The 23,322-nt window shown below is 32.5% G+C and overlaps 2 protein-coding genes across 2 annotated transcripts; both read left to right on the forward strand.

Annotated features, from left to right (window-relative positions):
- Window positions 1-262: 262 nt before the first annotated feature.
- LOC141541152 (trace amine-associated receptor 3) lies at window positions 263-1,294 on the forward strand. Its single transcript, XM_074265300.1, has one exon. It carries the CDS (start codon window positions 263-265, stop codon window positions 1,292-1,294), a length of 1,032 nt encoding a protein of 343 aa, XP_074121401.1.
- Window positions 1,295-18,596: 17,302 nt separating this feature from the next.
- LOC141541153 (trace amine-associated receptor 4-like) lies at window positions 18,597-19,634 on the forward strand. The gene has a single exon (XM_074265301.1). It carries the CDS (start codon window positions 18,597-18,599, stop codon window positions 19,632-19,634), a length of 1,038 nt encoding a protein of 345 aa, XP_074121402.1.
- Window positions 19,635-23,322: the final 3,688 nt, after the last annotated feature.

The raw sequence follows: 23,322 nt of genomic DNA on the forward strand, positions 1-23,322 counted from the left end.
ACTACTACTCATCCTGAATATAATAAGGGGATAATTGAAAAATCTGTTCAAGTTTATATTTTAGTATTTGCTATTAAAGAGAAATCAGGAAATAGAGTCAATTACTATAATTTTCTTATTCAGGAGTTTCCCAAAATCTTATTTTAACAAGGAATATTAAATTTTGCTATTATTAGGGGCTGAAAATTCCTGCGTAATTTTTTGGAAGAAGAAGAAATGTGGCTAAAGGTTTTCTTCTAAAGATCTGCACGGATAAAAGGTCATGGATATTACTTACATTCCTTCTGACTTATCCAGTTGTCCAAAATTTGGGAATAAATCCTGCCCACCTACCTCCAGACCACTTTCTACTCGAGTCATAATGTACTCATTCATGACAGGAGCCATGTTTATCACTATCTTTGGAAACCTTGTTATAATGATTTCCATATCTCATTTCAAACAGCTTCATTCCCCTACCAACTTCCTGATCCTCTCCATGGCAACTACTGACTTTCTGCTGGGATTTGTCATTATGCCTTATAGCATGGTCAGATCAGTAGAGAGCTGTTGGTATTTTGGAGATGGTTTTTGTAAATTCCATGCAAGCTTTGACATGATGCTGAGTCTTACTTCCATTTTCCATCTCTGTTCTATTGCAATTGATCGGTTTTATGCTGTCTGCTACCCTTTGCACTACACCACCAAGATGACCACATCCACAATAAAGAGACTGCTGGCTTTTTGCTGGTCAGCACCAGCCATCTTCTCATTTGGTTTGGTCTTGTCGGAAGCTAACGTATCAGGCATGGAGACCTATGAGATTCTTGTTGCTTGCTTCAAATTCTGTGCTCTCACTTTCAACAAGTTCTGGGGAACTATACTGTTTACTACCTGTTTCTTTACTCCTGGCTCCATTATGATTGGTATCTATGGGAAAATCTTTATAGTTTCCAAACGACATGCTAGAGTAATTAGCAACATGCCTAAAAATACAAAAGAAGATAGTGGAAAAAATATCTCTAAGAAAAAAGACAGGAAGGCAGCCAAGACTCTGGGCATTGTAATGGGGGTGTTTCTAGCTTGCTGGTTACCATGTTTCATTGCTGTTTTGGTTGACCCGTATTTAGGCTATTCTACTCCTATGGTAGTGCTAGATCTTTTAGTGTGGCTTGGGTATTTCAATTCTACCTGCAATCCATTAATTCATGGCTTTTTTTACCCTTGGTTTAGGAATGCACTTAAGTACATTTTGTCAGGAAAAATCTTTAGTTCACACTCAGGTACCGCAAATCTGTTCCCTGAAGCCCATTAAAAGTTGTACCAGCAAAGTGAATGAAAAATGAAATTTGAGGCTTTTAGCATTCTGATCTTCAAATAGCTGATTACATATGGCATATGCCACTAATTTGTCATATTCTGGATAAATTATATATGTGATGCTTGAGTGTTACATATACCACCTGCAATCATTGATTCAACTAAAATGTATGAAGCTTTTAGTATATTCTCATAAGTGAGTATTAAAATGTATGAAAAGAGGGTTGGTGAGAAGATATTTAGAACACAATCCGTAACTCAAGTTTCATTCACCATCTTAGAGTCATACTTAACTCTTCCCTGTCCCTCACTACCTTTCCCCAATATCCAAGGAGTTGCCAAGTCTTCTTGATTCTATCTATCTCTATAATATTTCTTCCCTCAGTTCACTTTTCTTCATTCAACCTCTATTCTAGCTTAGATCCTTGTCATCTCTCACCTATAGTAGTATGATAGTTTTTTTAAAAATTATATTTCTGTCTCAGTCTCTCTCTTCTCTAATACATTCTCCTCATAGCTGCTAAATTTATAATCCTATTTTTAAAAATAATTCAGATTTTTCAAAAATCAGCCTGACAGTCTTTCCTCAGTCAGCTTTCTATTTACCATGCTGATTTTATTTCATATTGTTCCCTTTTTTTATAATCTTTTTTCTAGTTAAACTGTTACATGAGCTATTTTCCATATATGACAATCCATCTTCTACATCCATGCCTTTGCAGGTGTTCTTCCTTGTCTCTCTGTTCAGTCCTACTCCCTGGAATCTATAGCTTCCTTCAAAGCATAACTCAAGCCAAGATTGGCCTTTCCTGATTTCCCACAGTTGCCGTTAATTTTGTCTTTTGAAATTATTTTATATTACCATATACAATTTTAAAAATTTACTTATATGTGTACATATTATATAATTAGAATGAAAGTTCCTTGAAGGCAAGAATTTTTTTTTATTTTGTATCTTGCATATATTAGTTGCCTAATAAATGATTTTTAAATTGCTGAATTAAAAAAATAAAAGATAATTAAGTTTTAAATTATGTTCAGGCATTGGAGAAATGAGCAATTACCTTGAGTTGGGTTTGTCAAAGAAAACTTTATGAAGAAAATGAGTCAAATTGGATTTTTGAAAAATTTTATTAATTATTTATTTGGCTCTCCCAAATTATATATTTTATAGATTTTTACAGCATAATAACAAAATTATTTGGAAAAAGAAAAAGGTTTAGCATAACAAGAGAAATAATAAAAACGTATTTTAACTTTGTTATTTCTAGAATTCAAAACAGTATTATAAAGAAATAAATGTCGGGGTAACTAGGTGGCACAGTAGATAGAGCACCAACTTTGAAGTCAGGAAGACTGAGCTCAAATCTGTCCTCAGACACTTAATACTTCCTAGCTGTGTGACCCTGGCAAATTACTTAGCCTCAATTGCCTCAGCAAAAAAAAAAAAAAAAAAAAGTCAAAACAATTTGATATTGTTTAAAAAATAGGAGTTTAATCATCTTTAACCAAAGGAAAAATAGAGGCAATTACAAAAACTAAAATAGGTAATTTTGATAATAAAAAAATTGAAAACCTTTGCATGAACTGTCAATTCAACTAAAATAACAAAGGATGTGTTTAATTGGGAAACATTTCTATATCAAACACTCTAATAAAGGTCAAATATCTAAAATACATAGACAACTAATAGGGATATATAAACCATTCTAAAATAAACAAGTAGTCAAAGTGATGAGGTTTGGCTATTAGAAAGAATGTAGTAATTTTAAAGAAACTCTAAGGCACCAAGCCTAGGGAGTGCCACAAACAATGCTGACTGTTAGAGAACAATTTGTTGGTCTGTAAACCATAGAATTCAATAATGAGAGTTGCTCCACATCTCAATGATGGGAACTGTTCCACCACTATCCAATACTCTTCAAAAAGCCATTGAATTCAATAATGTGTGCAAGCCCACTTTCTACCACTCCTCAACTGAACCTCTAAGCCATGAAATCAGTATATCAGTGACTTGGACCTCATCTTTGTTTCTTTCTCTTATAAAATTATCTTCTTGCTACTAGCTTTTTGCTAAATTCCCTTGGAACTTAGCCCACTGTCAGCAGCATAATAAATCTTTACCCCTTAACTTGGAAACAAGTTGAGTTTGTGAGTTCTTTTGCCATACCTAGGACATAAACCTGGGGACCTTAATATTGTTGGGATATCTCCCATTTCAACAAAAGGATACATATAGCTTTCAAAAGGAGAACTGCAAACTATTAACAACTATATTAAAATGCTTCAAGTCATTACTGATAAGTAAAATACAAGTCAAAACAATTCTGACTCATTGTAGCAAAACTTTATGTGTAACAAAGAAGTAGACAAATATAGATGTAGATTTGATGTGAACGTAGCACCCTTTAAGATTCCTTGTTTGATCTCCAACTTCCTTTGGGACTGATCTTTGATTTGTAAAATCTGGTCAAAACCCCAAGGGGAGAGATCAGTATCTGAGCCAGTTTGGGCTTGTACCCAGCCCTCACCAGATCTGAGCTGGTTTGGGTTTTCAGCCCCCATTCTGATGATCTGCTCAGATAGCCCAACCCTCACCTGGTGGGTTCTGGCCTTCCAGGAATCAACCTGGGCTCCACCCATATGTCCCTTCAAGCAGATAAAACAGCCAAGGTGAAATCATCCCTTGGCAAAGAGTTGAAAGATGCCAGCAACCAATTCTCTGTCCCGCAGCTTTTGGTATATTTCCTCCTCTATCTAATACCTTTTACTAACCAGACTTTAACCTTGCTTCCAAATCCTGCAATAAACCTGTTTTTATCAATCTAGGTTTTCGGGCCTGTAAATCCATTTACAGGGGACTCTTGCTGCCACTAGACTGATTTAACTGTGTATCCTTGCGCTGGATCCAAAAGGGGTTGCAGGGGAGCTCCATGTGACTCCCTGTACCCCAATCCTGCCACTAGACCTCAATTAATCCTAATGTTATTGAAGTATTTACCTCATCATTAGGTATTTACCAAATCAGATTGATTGGGGAATAGCTATACAAATTGTGGGACATGAACACGATGGAATTGCAAAACTTCAAAATTATAATATCAAGGAAAAAAATACTGTAACTTGCCAAACAAAAGCAATATCAGGATTACCCAGCATCTTGCAGTTTCTACAATATAGGATTGAAGGGCCTGGAACATTCCAGAAGACAAAGGACCTGGGTTTACAACCAAGAATTAACTATGCAGTGAAAGTGAGCATTATCTTTCAAGGTAGGCAATGGATCTTCAATGAAATAAGAGACTTTCAATCATTTCTATTGGAAAAAAAAAAACCAGAATTAAACAGAAAATTTAATTTTCAAGCAAAGAACTCAAGAAAAGCAAATAAAGATAAATGGGGGGGATATACTATTTAAAAATTAAACTGTTTACATCCCTAGATGGGAAAATGATATCTGTCATTCTTGAGAATATTATCTGTTATGTATTTGGGTATATCTGTAACTGGGGCAGATAAAAGGAGATATCATCTGGAGTGAGAATGTGGTTGTGAATGGACTCTGATATGATAATATCAAAGAGAAAGACATTAAGGGGTGGGGAAAAGGCTGTACTGGGAGAAGAGGAAAGGAGAGGTATAATGGAACACATTAGATCACATAAAGAAACACAAAAGACCTATTACAATGAGGGAAAGATGGGAGGAGAATAAGCATTGTTTGAATCTTGATCTCATCAGATTTGGCCAAAGAGGAAATAACTTAATTATTTAATTGGGTATAAAAATTTATCTCACCCCATAATAAAGTAGGAGGAGAAAGGAAAGGAAAGAGAAGAGCTGGATAGAAGGGAGGATAAGAACCCTAGGAGAAAGAGGTAAGAGAAGGGGGGAAGGGGTGATAAAAGATAAGGAACTGGGTGGGTTGGGTTAAAAAACACTATTAAGGAAAATGTGGAAAAAGAGAACAAAAGTATATACAGGAAGAAAATAGGATGGAGAGAAATACAGAGCTGGTAATCATAACTATGAATGTAAATGGTATGAACTCTCCCATAAAATAGAAGCAAATAGCAGAGTGGATTAAAAAGACAGAATCCTATAATATGTTGTTTACAAGAAATATATTTGACACAGAAAGATACATATAGAGTCAAACCAAAAGGCTGACTACATACTTCTCAGATTGATTAAGATGAAAGGAAAAGATAATGATAAACATTGGAGGACTTGTGGGAAAACTGGGACAGTAATACATTGTTATGGAGTTGTGAACTTATTCAACCATTCTGGAGAACAATATGGAACTATGCCCATATTAATTATTTGATCTGATTTTTCTTGTGCAGCATGATAATTATAGAATGTCAAGAATAATTGCACATGTATTTCTTACTGTATAAGGGAGAGGTTTGGAGGAAGGGAGGGAGAAAAAATTTGGAACACAAGGTTTTGCAAGGGTAATATTGAAAAATATTTTTGCACATATTTTGAAAAGAAAAAAGTTAATTCCAGACCAATCTCCCTAATGAATATTGATGCAAATATTGATGCAAAAATTTAATATAAAATATTAGCAAACAAGTAGCTGAGAAACAGAAACAGGCTAATACACTATAATGAAGTGGGATTTTTACCAGGAATTCAGGGATGGTTCAATATCAGGAAAACTATTACCAGAATCGACTATCTCAATAATGAAACCAACAGAAATCATATGATAATCTCAATAGATGCAGAAAAATGACTTGACAAAATACAGAATCTATTTTTATTAAAAAGTAGGAGAGCATAGGGATAAAGGAAGCTTTTCTTAAAATAATAAGCAGCATCTATCTAAAATTAATAGCAAGTATTATTTGTAATGGAGAGAAGCTAGATACATTCTAAATAAAATCAAGTATGAAACAAGGATACGCATTATCACCACTATAATTCAACATTGTACTAGAAATATTGGCTTTAGCAATAAGAAAAGAAAAAGAAATTAAAGGAAGTAGAATAGGTAATGAGGAAATAAAACTATTACTCTTTGCAGATGATATGATGATATACTTAGAGAATCCTAGAAAAATATCCAAATACTTATTCAAAACAATTAACAGCTTTAACAAAATTGCAGGATATAAAATGAATCCACACAAGTCATTAGCATTTCTATATAATCCCACAAAGCCAAGCAGCAAGAGATAGAAAGAGAAATTCCATTTAAAATAACTGGAGACAAAATAAAATATTTGACTGTCTACCTGCCAAGACAAACCCAAGAACTATATGAACACAATTACAAAATACTTTTCACACAAAGTTAGATTTAAACAATTGGAAAAATATCAATTGTTCATGGGTAGGCTGAGGTAATATAATAAAAATTACCATTCTGCCTGAATTGGTTTACTTGTTCAGTGCCACATCAATAAAACTGCCAAAAAATTATTTTATAGAACTAGAAAAATAATAAAATTCATCTGGAAGAAAAAAGGTCAAGAATATCAAGGGAATTAATGAAAAAAATACAAAAGATTGTGGCTTAACAGTACCAGACCTAAAACTATATTATAAAGCAATAGCCATCAAAACTATTAGGCACTGGTTAAGAAACAGAGTGGTGGATTGGTGGAATAGTTTATATACATGACACAATACTCAATGTAGTATTTGATAAACCTCAGAATTTTAACCTTTGCATAAAAACTCATTTCATAAAATTTGCTGAGAAAACTGGAAAATAATGTCAAAAAGATAGCCCTACATTTCACATCCTATACCAAAATAAGGTCTAAATGGGTATATGATTTGGACATAAAGGGTGATTTCATAAACAAATTAGAAAAACAAGGGATAATTTACCTGTCACATCTTTGGAGAAAGGAGAAATTTATGACCAAAGAGCTAAAGAACATTATGAAAGGCAAAATACACAACTTAAATTGCATGAAATTAAAAACTTTTTGAACATTAGAAGAACAAAGATTAGTCTACCTCTCAGATCTATGGAGAAAGAAGGTGTGACAAAAGATGAACTAGAATACATTATTGAAGGCAAAATGGATAATTTTGATTATACTAAGGTAAAAAGTTTTTGTACAAAGAAGACCAATGTAGATAAGATTAGAAGGGAAGCAATAAGCTGGGGAAAATTTTTATATCCAAGAATTCTGATAAAGACCTCATTTCTAAACTATATAGAGAATTGACTCAACTTTATAAGAATATAAGCTATTCTTTAATTGATAAATGGTCAAAGGATATGAACAAATAATTTTCAGATGAAGACATTAAAACCACTTCTAGTCATATGAAAAAAAATGCTATAAATCATTATCAATCAAAGAAATGCAAATTAAGACAACTGTGAGGTACCACTACACATCTCTCAGATTGGCTAAATTGTCAGGAAAAAATAATGACTAATGTTGGAGGGGATGTGAGAAAATTGGGACACTAATAGATTGTTGATGGAGTTGTGAAATGATCCAACCATTCTGAAGAGCAATTTGGAACTATGTCCAAAGGGCTATTAAACTGTGCATATCCTTTGACCAGCAGTGCCATTACAAGGTCTGTATCCCAAGGAAATTGCCCATATGTATAAAAATATTTGTAGTATCTCTTTTTGTGGTAACAAAGAATTGGAAAATGTATAACTGGCCATCAATTGGGGGATGGCTGAACAAGTTCTAGCATATGAAGATAATAGAATATCATTATTCTATAAAAAATAATGAGGAAGCTGATTTTGGAAAGGCCCCAAAAGCCTTACATGAACTAATGCTGAGAAAAACAAGCAGAACCAGAAATACATTATACACAACAACAGCAAAAATGTGTGATGATCAATTATGAAAGCCTTGTTTCTTCTCAGTGGTTCAGTGATTCAAGGCAATCCCAATTCAAGGACAGAAAATACCATCTGCTTCCAGAAAAAGAACTATGGAGATTGAAGGTAAATCAACACATACTATGTTCACTTCTTTTTTCTGTTTTTTTTTTTTTTCTCCCTTATAGTTTTTCCTTTTTCTCCTATTTTTTTCTTTCCTGACATGATTCATAAAGCAAATTGCATTAAAATTAACTGATTAATTGTAAAAAAAAAATAGACTCTGAATATAGATAACAAGCTGGACTTGGAAGTGAACAGAGGGTTGAAAGTCAGTAAATTGCCTTTGGGAACTTGTATCTTGTCTCTGAAACAAAGTCTATTGCATAAGCCTGAAAGTAATCTGCTGCTGTAGATTCAAAATTAACTTGCTCATAGTAAGTGTGAATAGGATATAATGCATCACAAACCAAAAATTAGCAGAATCCAGGAAAAGAATGACATCAAAGAAATGTATAAGTAATAGATAAAGTTGGATATCATCTGAGGAAAATGGGGAATAAAAATCACATGCAGTCCATGTTCTCTGTTGGTATCTTCTCTATATCAATAGAAATCAAACATATATTCCACCATATTGAATGGTAAATCTATAGGGAATATGGATGAGAGTTGTGTTAGATCTTATAAGAGTGCCTTACAACCTTCATCACAGATTTAAGTATTTAAAAATTAGGACCTTATGTATCTTTAAGCTACACAAAATGAATAAATGTACATGTTATTTCAATTTAATTTAAAAAGAGAAAAGAGCATGACCTCATAAAGAATTTCCTACATGACTGTGATCACAGATTTATTTAATAAATAAATAAATAGGAAAGAAACAAGTGTCACAGAGAAGCTGAATTGCTAAAAAATGAAGTCAGAAATATTTGCATTCAAATAATAACTCTGATAATCGTTAGCTAAGTGAATATAAGCAAATCATATAATTTCTCTGAGCTTCAATGACTCTTCTAGTAAAATAGGGATAACACCTGTGATACTTCTAGGGTTATTATAAAACTCAAATGAGATAATGGGTGTTATGTAAATGTCAACTGCTAATATTAACTTAAATCATTTGACATTAAATATATGGCAATACAAACTAAATGTTATTAAGCCAAATTAGCTCATTTATTTCTTCTTTTTTTTTTTTTTTCAATAACTTCTTATGAAGCTCCGCCCTGGATGTTTGGAGAGATTACAAAGGTAAATAAAATAGATCCTTTAATGTTTCACTAAGTATCCTCTTGTTTGGTGCCAATTGGGATAAAATATGATGCTAATATGATTGCCTTTTTTTCTTTTTGTTCTGTGTGTAAGCCTTGGAGTTTATGTCTCCCCCTTCTTTGCCAATGTTGTCCTCCTGGGTGAACTTTAAAGAAGCACCTCTTTAGGGAGCTGGAGAAATCTCTCCACTCCTGGCATCTTGAGAATTGTTAAGGAATACTCCTGACAGTGATAAAACAGAAGAGGGGAGGAGACTCCCCAGAGATCCATTGGCTATAGGCATTTGAGTGATATCTAGATTGAATATAATAACCTAGTTTAGAAGGGACTCAATCTCCATAAATTGGAGCCAGCAGGTATGTCAGTATCTTCATGAAGCCTTTCCCAAGGTAAGCAGCATGGAGTGAGACATTCTTTTCAATGGTAAGGCATGAGTATATTTAATACTAGTAGTGTTACAAGTGAACTCCAACTTGCAAATCATTGTGACTATGAGTATATTTAAATGATAGCAAAATATTCACAAAACTAGGGAGACTAATATACTGAGGGATTTACTTATAAGATTAACACAGAAAGCAATCAGGAAATTTAATTTAAATATGCAAAAATTTTATTTTAAATTTTATTTTCAGTTCCAAATTTTCTCTTCTATCTCTGTCCCTCATCACAATGAAAAAGCAAGAAAACACAAGCACAAAAAGAATGCATTTAAAATAGCAATTTGAAAAGTTAAGTCTCTTATAATTCCATCAATACATCAAACAGATGCTTAACTTGCCACATGCAATTGCTTAATAAAATGAGAGAATATTTGAAAAATGCTTTACAAATTTCAAGCTGTATTTAAAAGCTAGCTATTATTATTACTATTAATAATTACAGTAATAAAATCATTAGGATATATATATATATATATGTATACATACATATATATATATATATATACACACACCATAAACTGAAATATTAAAAATGATCTAGTGAATTTGAAGTCGCATAACTTTTTCTTCCTGGTTGAACTTCTTTTTCCAAGGACAATATTACTTCATAAATTGATTCCTTATGTTGCTTTCTTTATATATAATCATGATGAGATAGTATGATATAGGAGAAGGATTAATAAGAAAACCAGGCTAGTCAACAAGAGTTGCATAAAGGATTTCTAGTTGATTTCTCATGTAAAGTTTAGATCACATTATTGAATTAATGCACTTATGTGTCATTTTTTATTTGAGGAAAATAGATAGTAGAAGATCAGAGACCTAGAATCCATCTCTGAGGCCATATAAGCAAACCATTTTATTTAGAGTTCAGGAAATTGAAGGCAAGGGAGATTACGACCTGCCATGATTTCATGTAAAAATCATTATTACACAGGGATTTGGGTTCTAGTGTACAAATATCAGAGAAAGAACAGATCTATCAAGAACTTTTATGTATCTTCAAATTAATGGAATTCTTTTAAAATGTATTTCTGAAACTAGTATATGTACATTATTAAAAAGTTAAAACTAAATTTATTAAAGAATTTGCAGAGCATAGTACATATGTCACCTTATCTGATATTCACAATAACATGACATGGGATCTGATGTCAGGTCCAGAGCTCTTAGCCACTATGTCATAATGGACACAATAGGGATAGAATAATAACTCAGGTTTTTAGATAACCTAAATGTTTTTTAGGCATTTTTCCTTGATGTTGGTAGTCCATATTTTATTAACTATTTCACAAAGGAGAAAACTATATTCCTGAGCTGTTATGATTTAAGATTAAACCCAGGGTTGGGATTCTAGGGGCAATATTCTTTCAACTATATAGTACTGATTTTGGAGAACACTTGATCATATTTTGATTCCCCCCCTTTTTTTTTTAGAGAAAAGGAATTTTCTTTAAAATGAGCTAAATAGATAACATATATATATGTACTTTTACATACACATATATATGTACAAAATTATGTATATGTAAAGTGGTATGTATACACACATGTATATAATACATAATATATTTAGAATATATAGACATTATTCATATATATGTGGATATAAAGACCTAGCAGCATCTATCATACAAAATTTTTGTCATAAGTGTTTCTAATAGCTGAAATTTATATAACATTCTTAAATTTACAAAGTAATTTCAATATATTATTTCACTGAGTACTTAAGACAAATCTGTGCTAGTATTATTCCCATTTTACAAATGAGAAAACTGAGTTTAGAGAGGTGAAATTTCTCGCCCATAGTCACAGGTAGGAACAGTCAGAAGCAGTATCCCAATCCTGGTATTCATCATTTTAAGTCTAGCATTCTATATATCATATTGATCTTCTTCTCCCTCATTCTATTAAGCTACTATCCTCTCTGTACAACTTTTAAATATGGAAGCCCTGGAGAGAGATCCTAAATGTCATAAAATCACATTTTATCAAAACAAGAACAATAAAGGTTTTCAAGAAGAAACTTAAAACTCAAAGGGGAAATTGCAAATAAAGGCTAAGCATCTTCTTTTGTAAGAATCAATTTAATGCAGGAATTTATCATGTTTGTAAAACTTAACTTGTCTTGCTTTCTCAAAGTCTGGAAAAGAAAGGAGGTGAAAATAAAATAAAATTGAAAAAAAGTAATAAACTACTTGAGTGATAGTTTCAGTAAAGTTGTTAGGAAGCTTTTTAGAAAAATAAATAAACAGAAAAGGAAAGAAAGAAAAGAAAAAGCATTTCAGGAAAACTACCAAAGAAAATCAGAAAAAATCAGGTAGAGGTCATCCTTATTTCTTTTTTGAAACCTGATTCCAAATCTGTTAGGAGATACAGAGAAATTCAGACAGATAGAGGCAGAGAGACAGAGATAGAGACACAGAGAGAAAAGAGACAGAGACTGAGACAGACACAGTCAGACAGGGACACAGAAATAGAGACAGAGAGAAACAGAGAAGCAGAGAGAGATAGCAAGACAGAAATAGATTTACTTAGAGTCAATGGCCTCTCAGATTAATTTCAATTTTAAATATCCAATTTATAAATTTCTTTGCATCTCAATTTGCTCATATGTAAATTCAAGATAATAATCTATGTTATAAGTTAGGCCAAGGGATAAAGCACTATCTTGTCAGTCACAAAGACCTGGGTCAAAATTGACTCTGACAAATATTGGTTGAGTGACCCTGGGAAAGTGGGTCAAATTCTCAGTGAACCACACAGGCTGTAAGTTATAGGAAAAAAAAAATAGAAAAGTTATTTTTCAGGAGGATTTCCTTACAAGAAATTTTTTTTATATCAATGAGACCACAGATATGGTCAACAACAATAACAACAAAAATAAACAAACAAATCCTTCAGAGTAAACTTTCTGACTCTTTCAGTTCATTCTGCACCACCTCCAAATCTTTAGGTTGTCATTTATTATTGGTAAACAGGGATAGCAGGACATGTGTACATGCATGCATGAGTGTGTGTATATGTGTATATGTGTGTGTGTGTGTAGAGTCTGAAAAATAGAATCATTTGGAACACATGGAAAGAAAATTTAAAGTGAAGATAAAAATGTAAGTTTGAGCAGAAAGAGGGCTCTATGTTCTATACAATTGAGTGCTGAATTCTGTTTTTTTTAAAGATATTATTTATGAACACCCAGAAAAGTTTCTGGCATTTAATTGCCTATTAATTGTGAATTAGATTTACTAAGTTTTCTGTAAGTAGAACAATGAAGGTTAGCCGATACCACAGTAGATCCTGCATCAGCATATGAATACTGGTAACCTACTCCACAATGTAGTGTCTCACTTCTTGGTATCAGTGATTCTGTTGGTTGGCAAATTGAATGCAAAGCAAGTCATGAAATTCTTCAGGGAATTCTCTCAGGGAACCATCCAGGTCTATTATTAGACAGTGATTGCTCACAAGTTAAGGTGTGGTCCAGTGGGTGATTTTCACTGAAAATCAAGGAATGAGGAAACACCTTCCATGTTTTCACAGAACATAAAACTTCCAGGACAGATGTAAAAGAAATGACTTTATATTATCAAGAAACCCAGGCTTATCTGAGAAATCTGGTGAAAGTACTCAGTGAGGTGCTAGTTCCCCCCACAGAGAGACTCATAATAAAAATTTATCTCTCTACAAGATGACTCAATAACAATTTTTTTTTCTGGGTCTTTCCATAGCCTAAGTAAATCTGAAGTGTGGTGTTCTGAGTATGAATTCTAACAAATGCTACTGAAAGACTCTATAGTGGTGGTGGTGAGATAGTGCTGATTGGGTCAAATGACAAGTGAGGATCCATCATGGCCTACAGCTTACTAGACTCTAAACTATTCATTGATATCTGCTTGATCTGAGGAGGTAGGTTGTTAGCTGGTAAGTTTCTGTGCAAATAGAAAATAGAATCATCATGTGTGCAACCTGAGAAGACAGATGTAAAACTGAATGACCAGAGACAACTGGCAGTATCTGTGACTTAAACAGAGTTAAAGATAGGACTGTAACATTATCAAAAGGGACCAATATAAAGCAAAGTCCAAACATGAGACTCTCACAGTTTTGACCAAAGATAACGCACATCTGGTATTGAGACTGACAAATCTTTACATCCAGGCATACTTTAGCTTCCTCTCAATCCCATGACTCTTACAACTACCTCCTTTTTTATTGTTCTTTACAATGTCCAACTAAATATGATGGGAGACTCCTGAAATCATTTCATTTCAAGGATAGTGGTTTGTATCCTAAAATAGATGAAGAATGGAATAGTAAAATCTACCTAGAAGGCAATAAGAATCAAAACTTCTAGGTGCCAAATTTGTTACCAATGAAATTCTTAGAAACTGAGGAAAATAGAGATATTTTTGCTTATTTTGTTTACCTTAGTTCCTAAATATCTAGCTGTCAAGGAATTTAAGCAATCAATTTTATATTTGACAGGTTTTTCCTCACTTTTTAACAATTTGATTTTGATCTTTAAAAAAATCTTACTCTATTTTGTATCATTACAGTACCATATTTCTTTCAGATTTCTAAGTTTTCAAAGCAAGAAGTTCCAAAGGACAAGGACACCATCAGATTTTGCCTTACTAATTTATTAGCTCTTCTAAAAAATTCACTTTAAAAAAAAATCATGATTACCTAACCATCTTATTCTTTCATACTTCACAGCTCCATAATCTTCAGAAGGCAATAGCTTAAAGTTATTTGCTAATATTAGAATCATGGGCAGCTTATAAGTAGTGCAGTAAAGTGTCAGGATTAGAGTTAAGAAAATTTCCTGAGTTCCTATCTGATTTTAGACACTAATTGTGGGACTCTGGGCAAGTCACTTACCCTGTTTGACTCAGTTTCTTTATCTGTAAAATGAACTGGAAAAGGAAATGGCAAACCAGTCCGGTTCTGGTCAAGAAAACCCCAAATGAGGTCATAAAGAGTTGGACAAAGCTGAAATAACTGAACAATAACAACTGGAGTCATCGGTCTTCTGATAATTTTTAAGACATTGAGATATCTATCTTTCACAAATTATTCTTAAAAACTGAGAAAGAAAGCAATCTATTAAGACTACTCTTATGAGAGAATATAGATTTAATATACAAACTAGAAAAGGATAAATCACAGAAGAAATATAAATCAATATCATTAATGAATATCAATTCAAAATTAAAAAAAATTCTGTTTAACTAGAGCAATTCATCGAAGAAATAATTATGAACAAGTTGGATTTATACCAGAGGTGCAAAAATCATTCAACATTAGGGAAGCAATCAATAAAAATAAAAGCATCCTAAGCACACAATTATCTCAATTGCAAAAAATACTTTGAAAAAGCACAACAGTTATTTATGCTAAAATATCTGCAAAATATAGACATATTGGGATTTCCATAATATCATAAAAATATTTATTTAAAATCAAAAAGAAATATCACATACAATGGAGACACACTGGAAATATTCCTAACAAATTCACTAATAAATCAAGGATGCCTACTCTCTCCACTATTATTTGATGTATTTGATGTAGTTCTGGAAATGCTAACAATATCAATAATATAAGAAAAAATATAAAAGGCATACATATAGGTAAAGAGGAGATAAGGTTTTCCTATTCTTGACGTGACTATTTTAAAAACACATTCAGTGATTATACTGAGACAATTTTTTTTCAGTAACATGACAGTTTACAAAATAAATCCACAAAAATAATAGCATTTCTATGTAATGATACAATCTAATAGACTTATACAAAGATAAATTACAAATAAGTGCAAAAAACATATAATACTTAGGGACCAATGTCACAAAACAAAATCACAAGATGCTTATGTTGTTTCAATTGCAAAGTTCTCCTAAAAAATATAAAGAACAATTTAAATTGGTGGAGGAATGTTCAGTTCTTATGACTGTATCATGCCAATGTAATAAAAATGACAGTACAAATAAAATTAATTTAGAGCCTTATTGCTAGGTAAAATTCTCAAAAGAATTTTTTATAGCTAAAATAGTCAAAATGCCTACAAGCTGCATACCACCCACAATACTTCCAAGAACTTCCCAAACCAAATTAAAATAAAATAAAATTGAGAAATGTTTAACAAAATAAATTTTAAAAATAAACACAAATAATATTAACACTCAGTAAATATGTGGTCTATAAGGATCCTTATGTATGGAGTTTGTATCTGAGTTTGACATCACTGCCTTGATCAAATAATAACAAAACTTGTTTGAAAAAATAAAAAAAATCTAGAATAAAAAGGAAAATAATGAAAAGAAAGAGGGACAAATGAAGAGCAGAATTTTTAGATGTCAATCTGTTATAAAGCATTAGTGATAAAAACTACTTAACATTGGTTTGAAAATAGAGAAGTAGATTAATAGAACAGACTAGACAAAGGAAAATCAAAAGTGAATGAAATTCATTAATGGTGTCTGATAACCTAAAAAACAAATTACTTGGGAAAGAACTCTTTATTTGATAAAGAACTGTTAAAAAAAATTGGAAAGTGTTTTGGCAGTTATATAGATTTAGAATAACTTCCTGACCACATTCCAAAGTAAATTCTAGGTTGATAGATTACCTTGATATTGGGGATCATATCATGAAAATATTTAGGGGAAAAAACTAGTCATAAGAAATATTTCCATATATTCAAGTAATGGAAAGAACCAAATACAAAAGAGAAAATTTTGATTACACAAAACTGAAAAAGTTCTTGCACAAATTTTAAAATTAACATATCTAAAATAAAAAGGAAAGCCACTGAATGAAAATAATATATTTGTATAAAATATCTCGGACAAGATTTGTTATCCAAAAAATGTAGACAATTAACAGGCATATACATATCCACATCTCTTTGTCTTTACGTATCTGTCTGTATCATTTCTATTTTTTTCTGTTTCTCCATATATACACATACATACATATTCCCAAATGCCAGTCTATAAAAGGTAAGTGGCCAATGCATATGAACCATTTAATCTTAAAAGAAAAACTGAAAACTATTAAGAACAAAATGAAAGAAATTTCCAAATAACTAATAATAAGTGAAATAAAAAATCAAAAGGACCATGAGTTTTCACCTTATACCCAAGAAATATGACAAAATCTGGGGGGTATTCAATGTTAGAAGAGTTGCAGAAAAGTAGTCATTGGTTGCAATGGTTGATGATAGTATGAATCGGTATAACCATTTTGGAAAAAAAATTTGAAATTATATGAATAAAATTATTAAAATGGTCAATCTACTTAGCCCATAGATTCTATTACTATCATTATGCCCAAACAGATCACTAATAAGAAAGTATTATATAGCAAAACAATTATAGGAACATTTTGTAGCATTAATGATTTAGAAATAAAGCAAACATCTATTAATAGGGAATGGATAAAGAAACCATAATGCATAAATGCAATGAAATATTACTGTGCTATAAGAATGACAAATATGATTATAGAGAAGCAAGCAAAGAATTACAATAATTGAAGCCAAGTAAAGTAAGCAGTCAAGGAAACAGCATATACAATGATGACAATAATGTAAATAAAAAAAAAAATGAGCACCACAAAACAATCAGATTCAACGTTGTGAAATTACAAAAAAAATAACAATAAATAACCATGGTCTCAAAGATATGAGGAAATGTCTCTACTTCACTTATTAGTGAAAAAGAAATTTTTCACATAGAAAAAGGAAATTCATGAATATAACATAATAAACATATTTTCAGCCTTTTTCTATGATTTTTTTTTTTTTTTGGTTTTCTCTTTCTTTTTCTTTTTTCTTTAAAGGTTTTGTTGTTCTTAGATAATATCCTTCTCTAAGAAGAATGAAGGGTGAGATAATAGAAGAAATTTTGTTAATATGCAAAATAAAAGCTAGTGATAAAAGTTATTTTAAAATGTTAGAATATAATATTGGGGAATAGTACATTAAATCAATCAATAAAGAGGCTCTTCTTACATTTCTACTTTGCACCAGATTCAAAGTATAAAGGCATAAATAAAAGATATTCTTTTTGTAAAGAGTTCAAATTCTATTGGGAAAATAATATGTACATATATAAATTTATATATCTATATACATTAAAAATAAAAGGTAACTTGAGAGAGAAAAGTTTTTAAAAGCTAGGGTAATTAGGAAAGATCTATAAGTAGTTTTTTAAAGTTTATATAAAACACATACAGTAAAAATACAAGGTAATTTAAAGGAGCAAAGTTTTAGAAGCTAGAGGAGATGGGAAATGTCTCCTGCAAGAAGTACTGATTAAGGTGAGTTTTAAAGGAAGCAAAGGATTGTAAAAGGTAAAAGTAAAGAAAGAATATATTTCCAGGCATAATCTATGCAAACTCACAGAGGTAGGGGATGAAATGGCATTAAAGGAGCTTCATCTTTCTGAAGAACTCTAAATGAATATTCTAAAATATGATCTGTATAATTGCTGTTATTCATCTGCCAGAATTATCCAGGTAGTTGTAAACTGTATAACTAATGTTGTATTTGACTGTCATTTGGAAGATGATTTTTCTGGTAGATAGTATGGATCATATGGGCTGTATGCCTACAATATTCTCACCTTCTATGATCAAATAAATGTAATTTTTTTTTCTCTCTACCTGCCCCACCTTGACCCTTTTCCCCCCTCAGAAATAGAAGATCTGCTGAAGTTTTGAAAAGGAGACTATTTCTTAGGACTTGGACAATGAATTCTCCTGACCTCTCAAACCCACCAGAGGTGCAATATTGCTTTAACTTTGTTAACAATTCTTGCCCTAGACATGTAAGGCCAGCAATTAGTGTTTGGGTGATGTATATGGTCATGATAGGTGCCATAGTGATGACAATGCTTGGAAATTTGGTAGTCATCATCTCCATCTCTCACTTCAAGCAGCTCCACTCTCCCACCAACTTTCTGATCCTCTCCATGGCAACAACAGATTTTTTGCTCAGTTGTGTAGTAATGCCTTTCAGCATGATCAGATCCATTGAGGCCTGCTGGTATTTTGGAAGGCTTTTTTGTAGAGTGCACAGTTGTTGTGACATCATGCTTTGTACCACTTCCATTTTCCATCTGTGTTTTGTCTCAGTGGACCGTTACTATGCAGTGTGTGACCCCTTACATTATGTCACCAAAATCACCATCCCAGTGATCCAGGTCTTTTTGTTCATCAGCTGGTCTATCCCAATCTTCTTTGCTTTTGGCCTTGTATTCTCAGAGTTAAACATCATTGGTGCTGAAGAGTTTGTGGAAGCAATTGATTGTGAGGGTCTATGTGCATTGATATTTAACAAACTCTGGGGAGTCCTGGCCTCCTTCATTGCCTTCTTTTGTCCTGGTACGGTAATGGTTGGTATTTACATACATATATTTTCTGTAGCTAGGAAACACGCCAAACAGATTGATACCCTTCCAAATTTAAAGGGTGGAGAAGCCAAAATAAAATCCTCATCTAAGAAAGAAAATAAAGCCACAAAGACTTTGAGTATAGTCATGGGGGTGTTTGTGTTGTGCTGGCTGCCATTTTTTGTCCTCACCATCACAGATCCTTTCATTAATTTCACCACCCCTGAGGATCTATACAATGCCTTCCTCTGGTTGGGCTACTTCAATTCCACCTTCAATCCCATCATTTATGGGATGTTTTATCCTTGGTTTCGTAAGGCATTTAAAATGATTGTAACTGGAATGATCTTCCGCCCAGACTCTTCTACCCTCAGTTTGTTCCCTGCACATGCTTAGGTATTGTACAGATTTTTCCCATGATTCTTTTCTGAAGAGGATCATTTTTCCTTGTGGATAGAGGGACAGAATATATGCATACTACTCTGTCTCAATCTAGGAGTCAATAATTATCTATCAAGTGCCTTTAGAAAATGCTGTTCAGTAGCTCAGAAACACTATAGCTACCAAAAATAACAGAGCTGAAAAGAATTTAAAATTCTCCAATCCAATTTCTCATCTCTTCCTCTATTCCCTAGGTTTGAAGGTGAGACTCAGAAAAGTCATGTGGCTAGAGTTGAATTACTGTCTAATGGAATACTCAGAGTCAGAATTTCTAACTTCCCCTGAGTTCTGAGCTAGTATTATTTTCACTATACCAACCACATTGTCTGCCTTCAACTAAGCTGATCTCTTGAGCAGGCTGAGTAAGTGTCCCAAGTCCAGTGTTCAGTAAGTGATATAATGGGATTTCTCAAATTCTGGAAAGGTCTCTCTATTATCCCATGAGCTCTGCCACTCCTATTACACAAGACTCATTCTCAAATTCTATTTGAAATATTCTTATGTCTGCCTTGAGTGAAACAGGACTTTGTCCTTTATTAAAATTTAAGGGACATTTTATGTACTTATACTTGGGAGAATGTTATAGATGTGAAAGACATTAGTGATTAGCTACTTTGTCATTTATTTTATGGATTAACAAAAAAGAACTCAGAGTTCATAGTTAGGAAGAGCCAAGATTAAAAGTGAAGATTTTTCACCCTTTTTATTTTTATATCAATAAGTTTCTTAAAATTCTTCATTAGAAGAGAATTTGATGTGACAAATATGAATAGGCCTTAAGAACACTGGAGTGGATTTTTGCTTGGAGAGAGCACCCTGAGGAGGGAAAAGAAGCAGAAACTGGATACAAGACGTTCTTCCAAATTTGTTATAGAGGAAATAAATCATTTAGTAATGTTTATCAAGGTGAACACTCCTGAGATTGTGAATACTCTGATATGTTTATTTTATTAAATATGAAAGAGTAGTTTGCACTTGCAGTTTTTTTGTAATTATAAAAGATTGGTTTGCAGTAGTGTCTCCATCCATTTGGATTGATCTAGGTAGAAAATGAAGCTCTGGGGAAAATAGGCAAATTACTATGCCAAATGTATATTTGCTAACATTTAGAACAGTATTATGGGTATATGTCTTATTTCATTTGCTGGATTGTATACTAGTATGATGAATAAATTAATTGTCATTTGTTTTTCTCCTTTTTTTCTGAGTATTAAACAACAACTTTTAACCATTTTTAAATTGTAACTTTTCAGAGACTTTTATTATATACTTACTTTTATTATAGTTACATACACAAGTTAATTATTGAATCAATCTTTTCCTATGAAATTACCATATCCTCTGAATTGTGCTAATAAATTGATGAGAAACTTTCTGATTAAGATGGAGATATAAAAGCTATGGAGGAGTCTACTCCACCCATATAAACTCTGGAAAATATTTGGAAAGGGACCTTAATAAGGGATGATAAAGAAAACTTTGGGAACAGAGGTGAGTCCTTCTATTCAAGCTATTATACAAAAAAATTAGATGGGAGCCAATAGAGGTAGAAAAAGGTTGTTCATAAATCATACTGAAGCCATTGTCCTTCTGAACAGGATATGTGGAAACAAGTGTGCCATCTTCTACTTGTTTGCTATTTCCCTGTGCACTGACCAATTGTGAGCTTTTCATAGTCTTCTATCATGACTATCATGGAAATAGAGCTTACTTCTATCTTGATTGGAGTCAAAGCTTGTTCTCATAGGTTCCCCCCAAAAGGAGAGACAGGACCTTACCCTGAACTTCTCAGAGTACTGGAAGCCACATGACAAATATCTTTGCTCATGTTAGAAATCTTACAGAAAGTTTGAGACTGACATGCTGACTAAGCACCTGTTTGAGTTTAGTTGGGGCATCTCAGGAGAAAGGGAAAAAAAAACAAAAAACAGCTTCCAACTAGGGATTATGGAAGGAGACCAGAAACAAAGATCAGATGATGCCATAGTGTTCTACAAGGAGTCCAAGATAGATATCAGGTCTGTTCAGAGGATAAGGCCTAAAAAGTAGTCATCCCATCCAGAATATCAGAGGAAGTGGGCCAAAGAGTATTAACTAACCATCTACATATGTCTGAGGGGAATGACCAGAGCACAAGATCCCATCAAGTAGTAGAGACTGTATATATAAGTAAGCAGAAGACACTAACAAAATGCAGAAACTCTATAGATTAAAAAAAGTCCAACAGGAAAACAGAAGATAAGAGAAAATCCACTAAAAATACAAGGGAACCTTTGTCAAAAGAAACCCAACTTGGCTATAAGGACTATAAAAAAAGCTGGAAGAAATGAAATAAGGAATAAAAAACAGAATTACAAATAAAATGTAAGTTATGAAGGGGGGAAATGAAAAAGGACAGCTTACAAAGTGAAAATCCTTGACTAACAAGTTTGGATCACAAAAAATACAAACATGGCAAATTGAATTCACTGATCCTCGGAGACAATAAAAAATATGAGATCAAAGTGAAAATATTAAAGAGAAGAAATATCAGAAGAATTAGAAGGGATAGCTAGATGGTCCAGAGGATATTCTGGGCCTAAACTTGAGAAGACTGTGTTCAAATGTAGCCTCAGATATTTACTAGCTGTCTTACTAGCTGGGCAAGTCACTCTACCCTGTTTGTCCCAGTTTCTTCATCTGTAAAATGAAGCAAAGAAGTAAATGGCAAATAACTCCAGTATCTTTGCAAAGAAAACCCCAAATGAGATCAGGAAGAGTCAGATAACAGTTGAAAGGATTGAACAACACCATCTTTAAAAAAACTTTCCTGAAAAATAGGTCAAGGAAAGAAATGTCCCATTAGAATAATACTGTCTTTAAGAGTCATAGAAAAAATTAATCAAGAAAAACACAGGGCACAATAAGTAGGTTTTATTTTGGGGATTTTTTTTGTTTAAAAAAATAAAAGGAAAGGGGAAAAGGATACACAAGAGAAATGAAGAAGGGGGAGCTTACTATTTTGCATAAATACTTTAGAACAAGGGTATATAAAATGAAAGAGAGGGAATAGACAACTTATGAACTTCACATTTTCTGTACAAGACAATTATTGAATATACACAATACAAAGACTTTGATACAGAAATCTGTTACACTCAACAAGGAAATATGCAATCACAGAAAGATGGGAGTATAAGAAAGAAGATCAAGTAAGGAATGATATATACAAAAGCAAAACAAATTTCAGCTTCAGAATAGTGGATTATAAAGGGAGTAGGGAGTTTTTAAAAAAGCAAGAAAGGTCCAGAAAGAAAAGCCAGAGGATCAGATTTTGGGCTTGATGAATTGAGGATGGGCAAAGGAATATGAATGTACACATTCAATTATAGATTGTTCATTTTGATCAGATTTCTTATTTTTATCATCATTCTTTTTCTTTGTAAAGAAGATTACTAGGGACAGGGAGAGAATAAAATAATAAGGGTAATAATGGAAAATATATTCAATTGAAAATTATAATAGTGAATAAGAATGAGATAAATTAATACATAAATGAAAGAGAATAGCAGAATGAATTAGAAAATAGAATACAAAAACTTGAAATTATATTCCCAATGTCACCAAATTGTGTATACCCCATGAATAATGCAAAATTATTACC

This window comes from Sminthopsis crassicaudata, chromosome 4 (assembly GCF_048593235.1).
Source record: "Sminthopsis crassicaudata isolate SCR6 chromosome 4, ASM4859323v1, whole genome shotgun sequence".
NCBI lineage: Eukaryota > Metazoa > Chordata > Mammalia > Dasyuromorphia > Dasyuridae > Sminthopsis > Sminthopsis crassicaudata.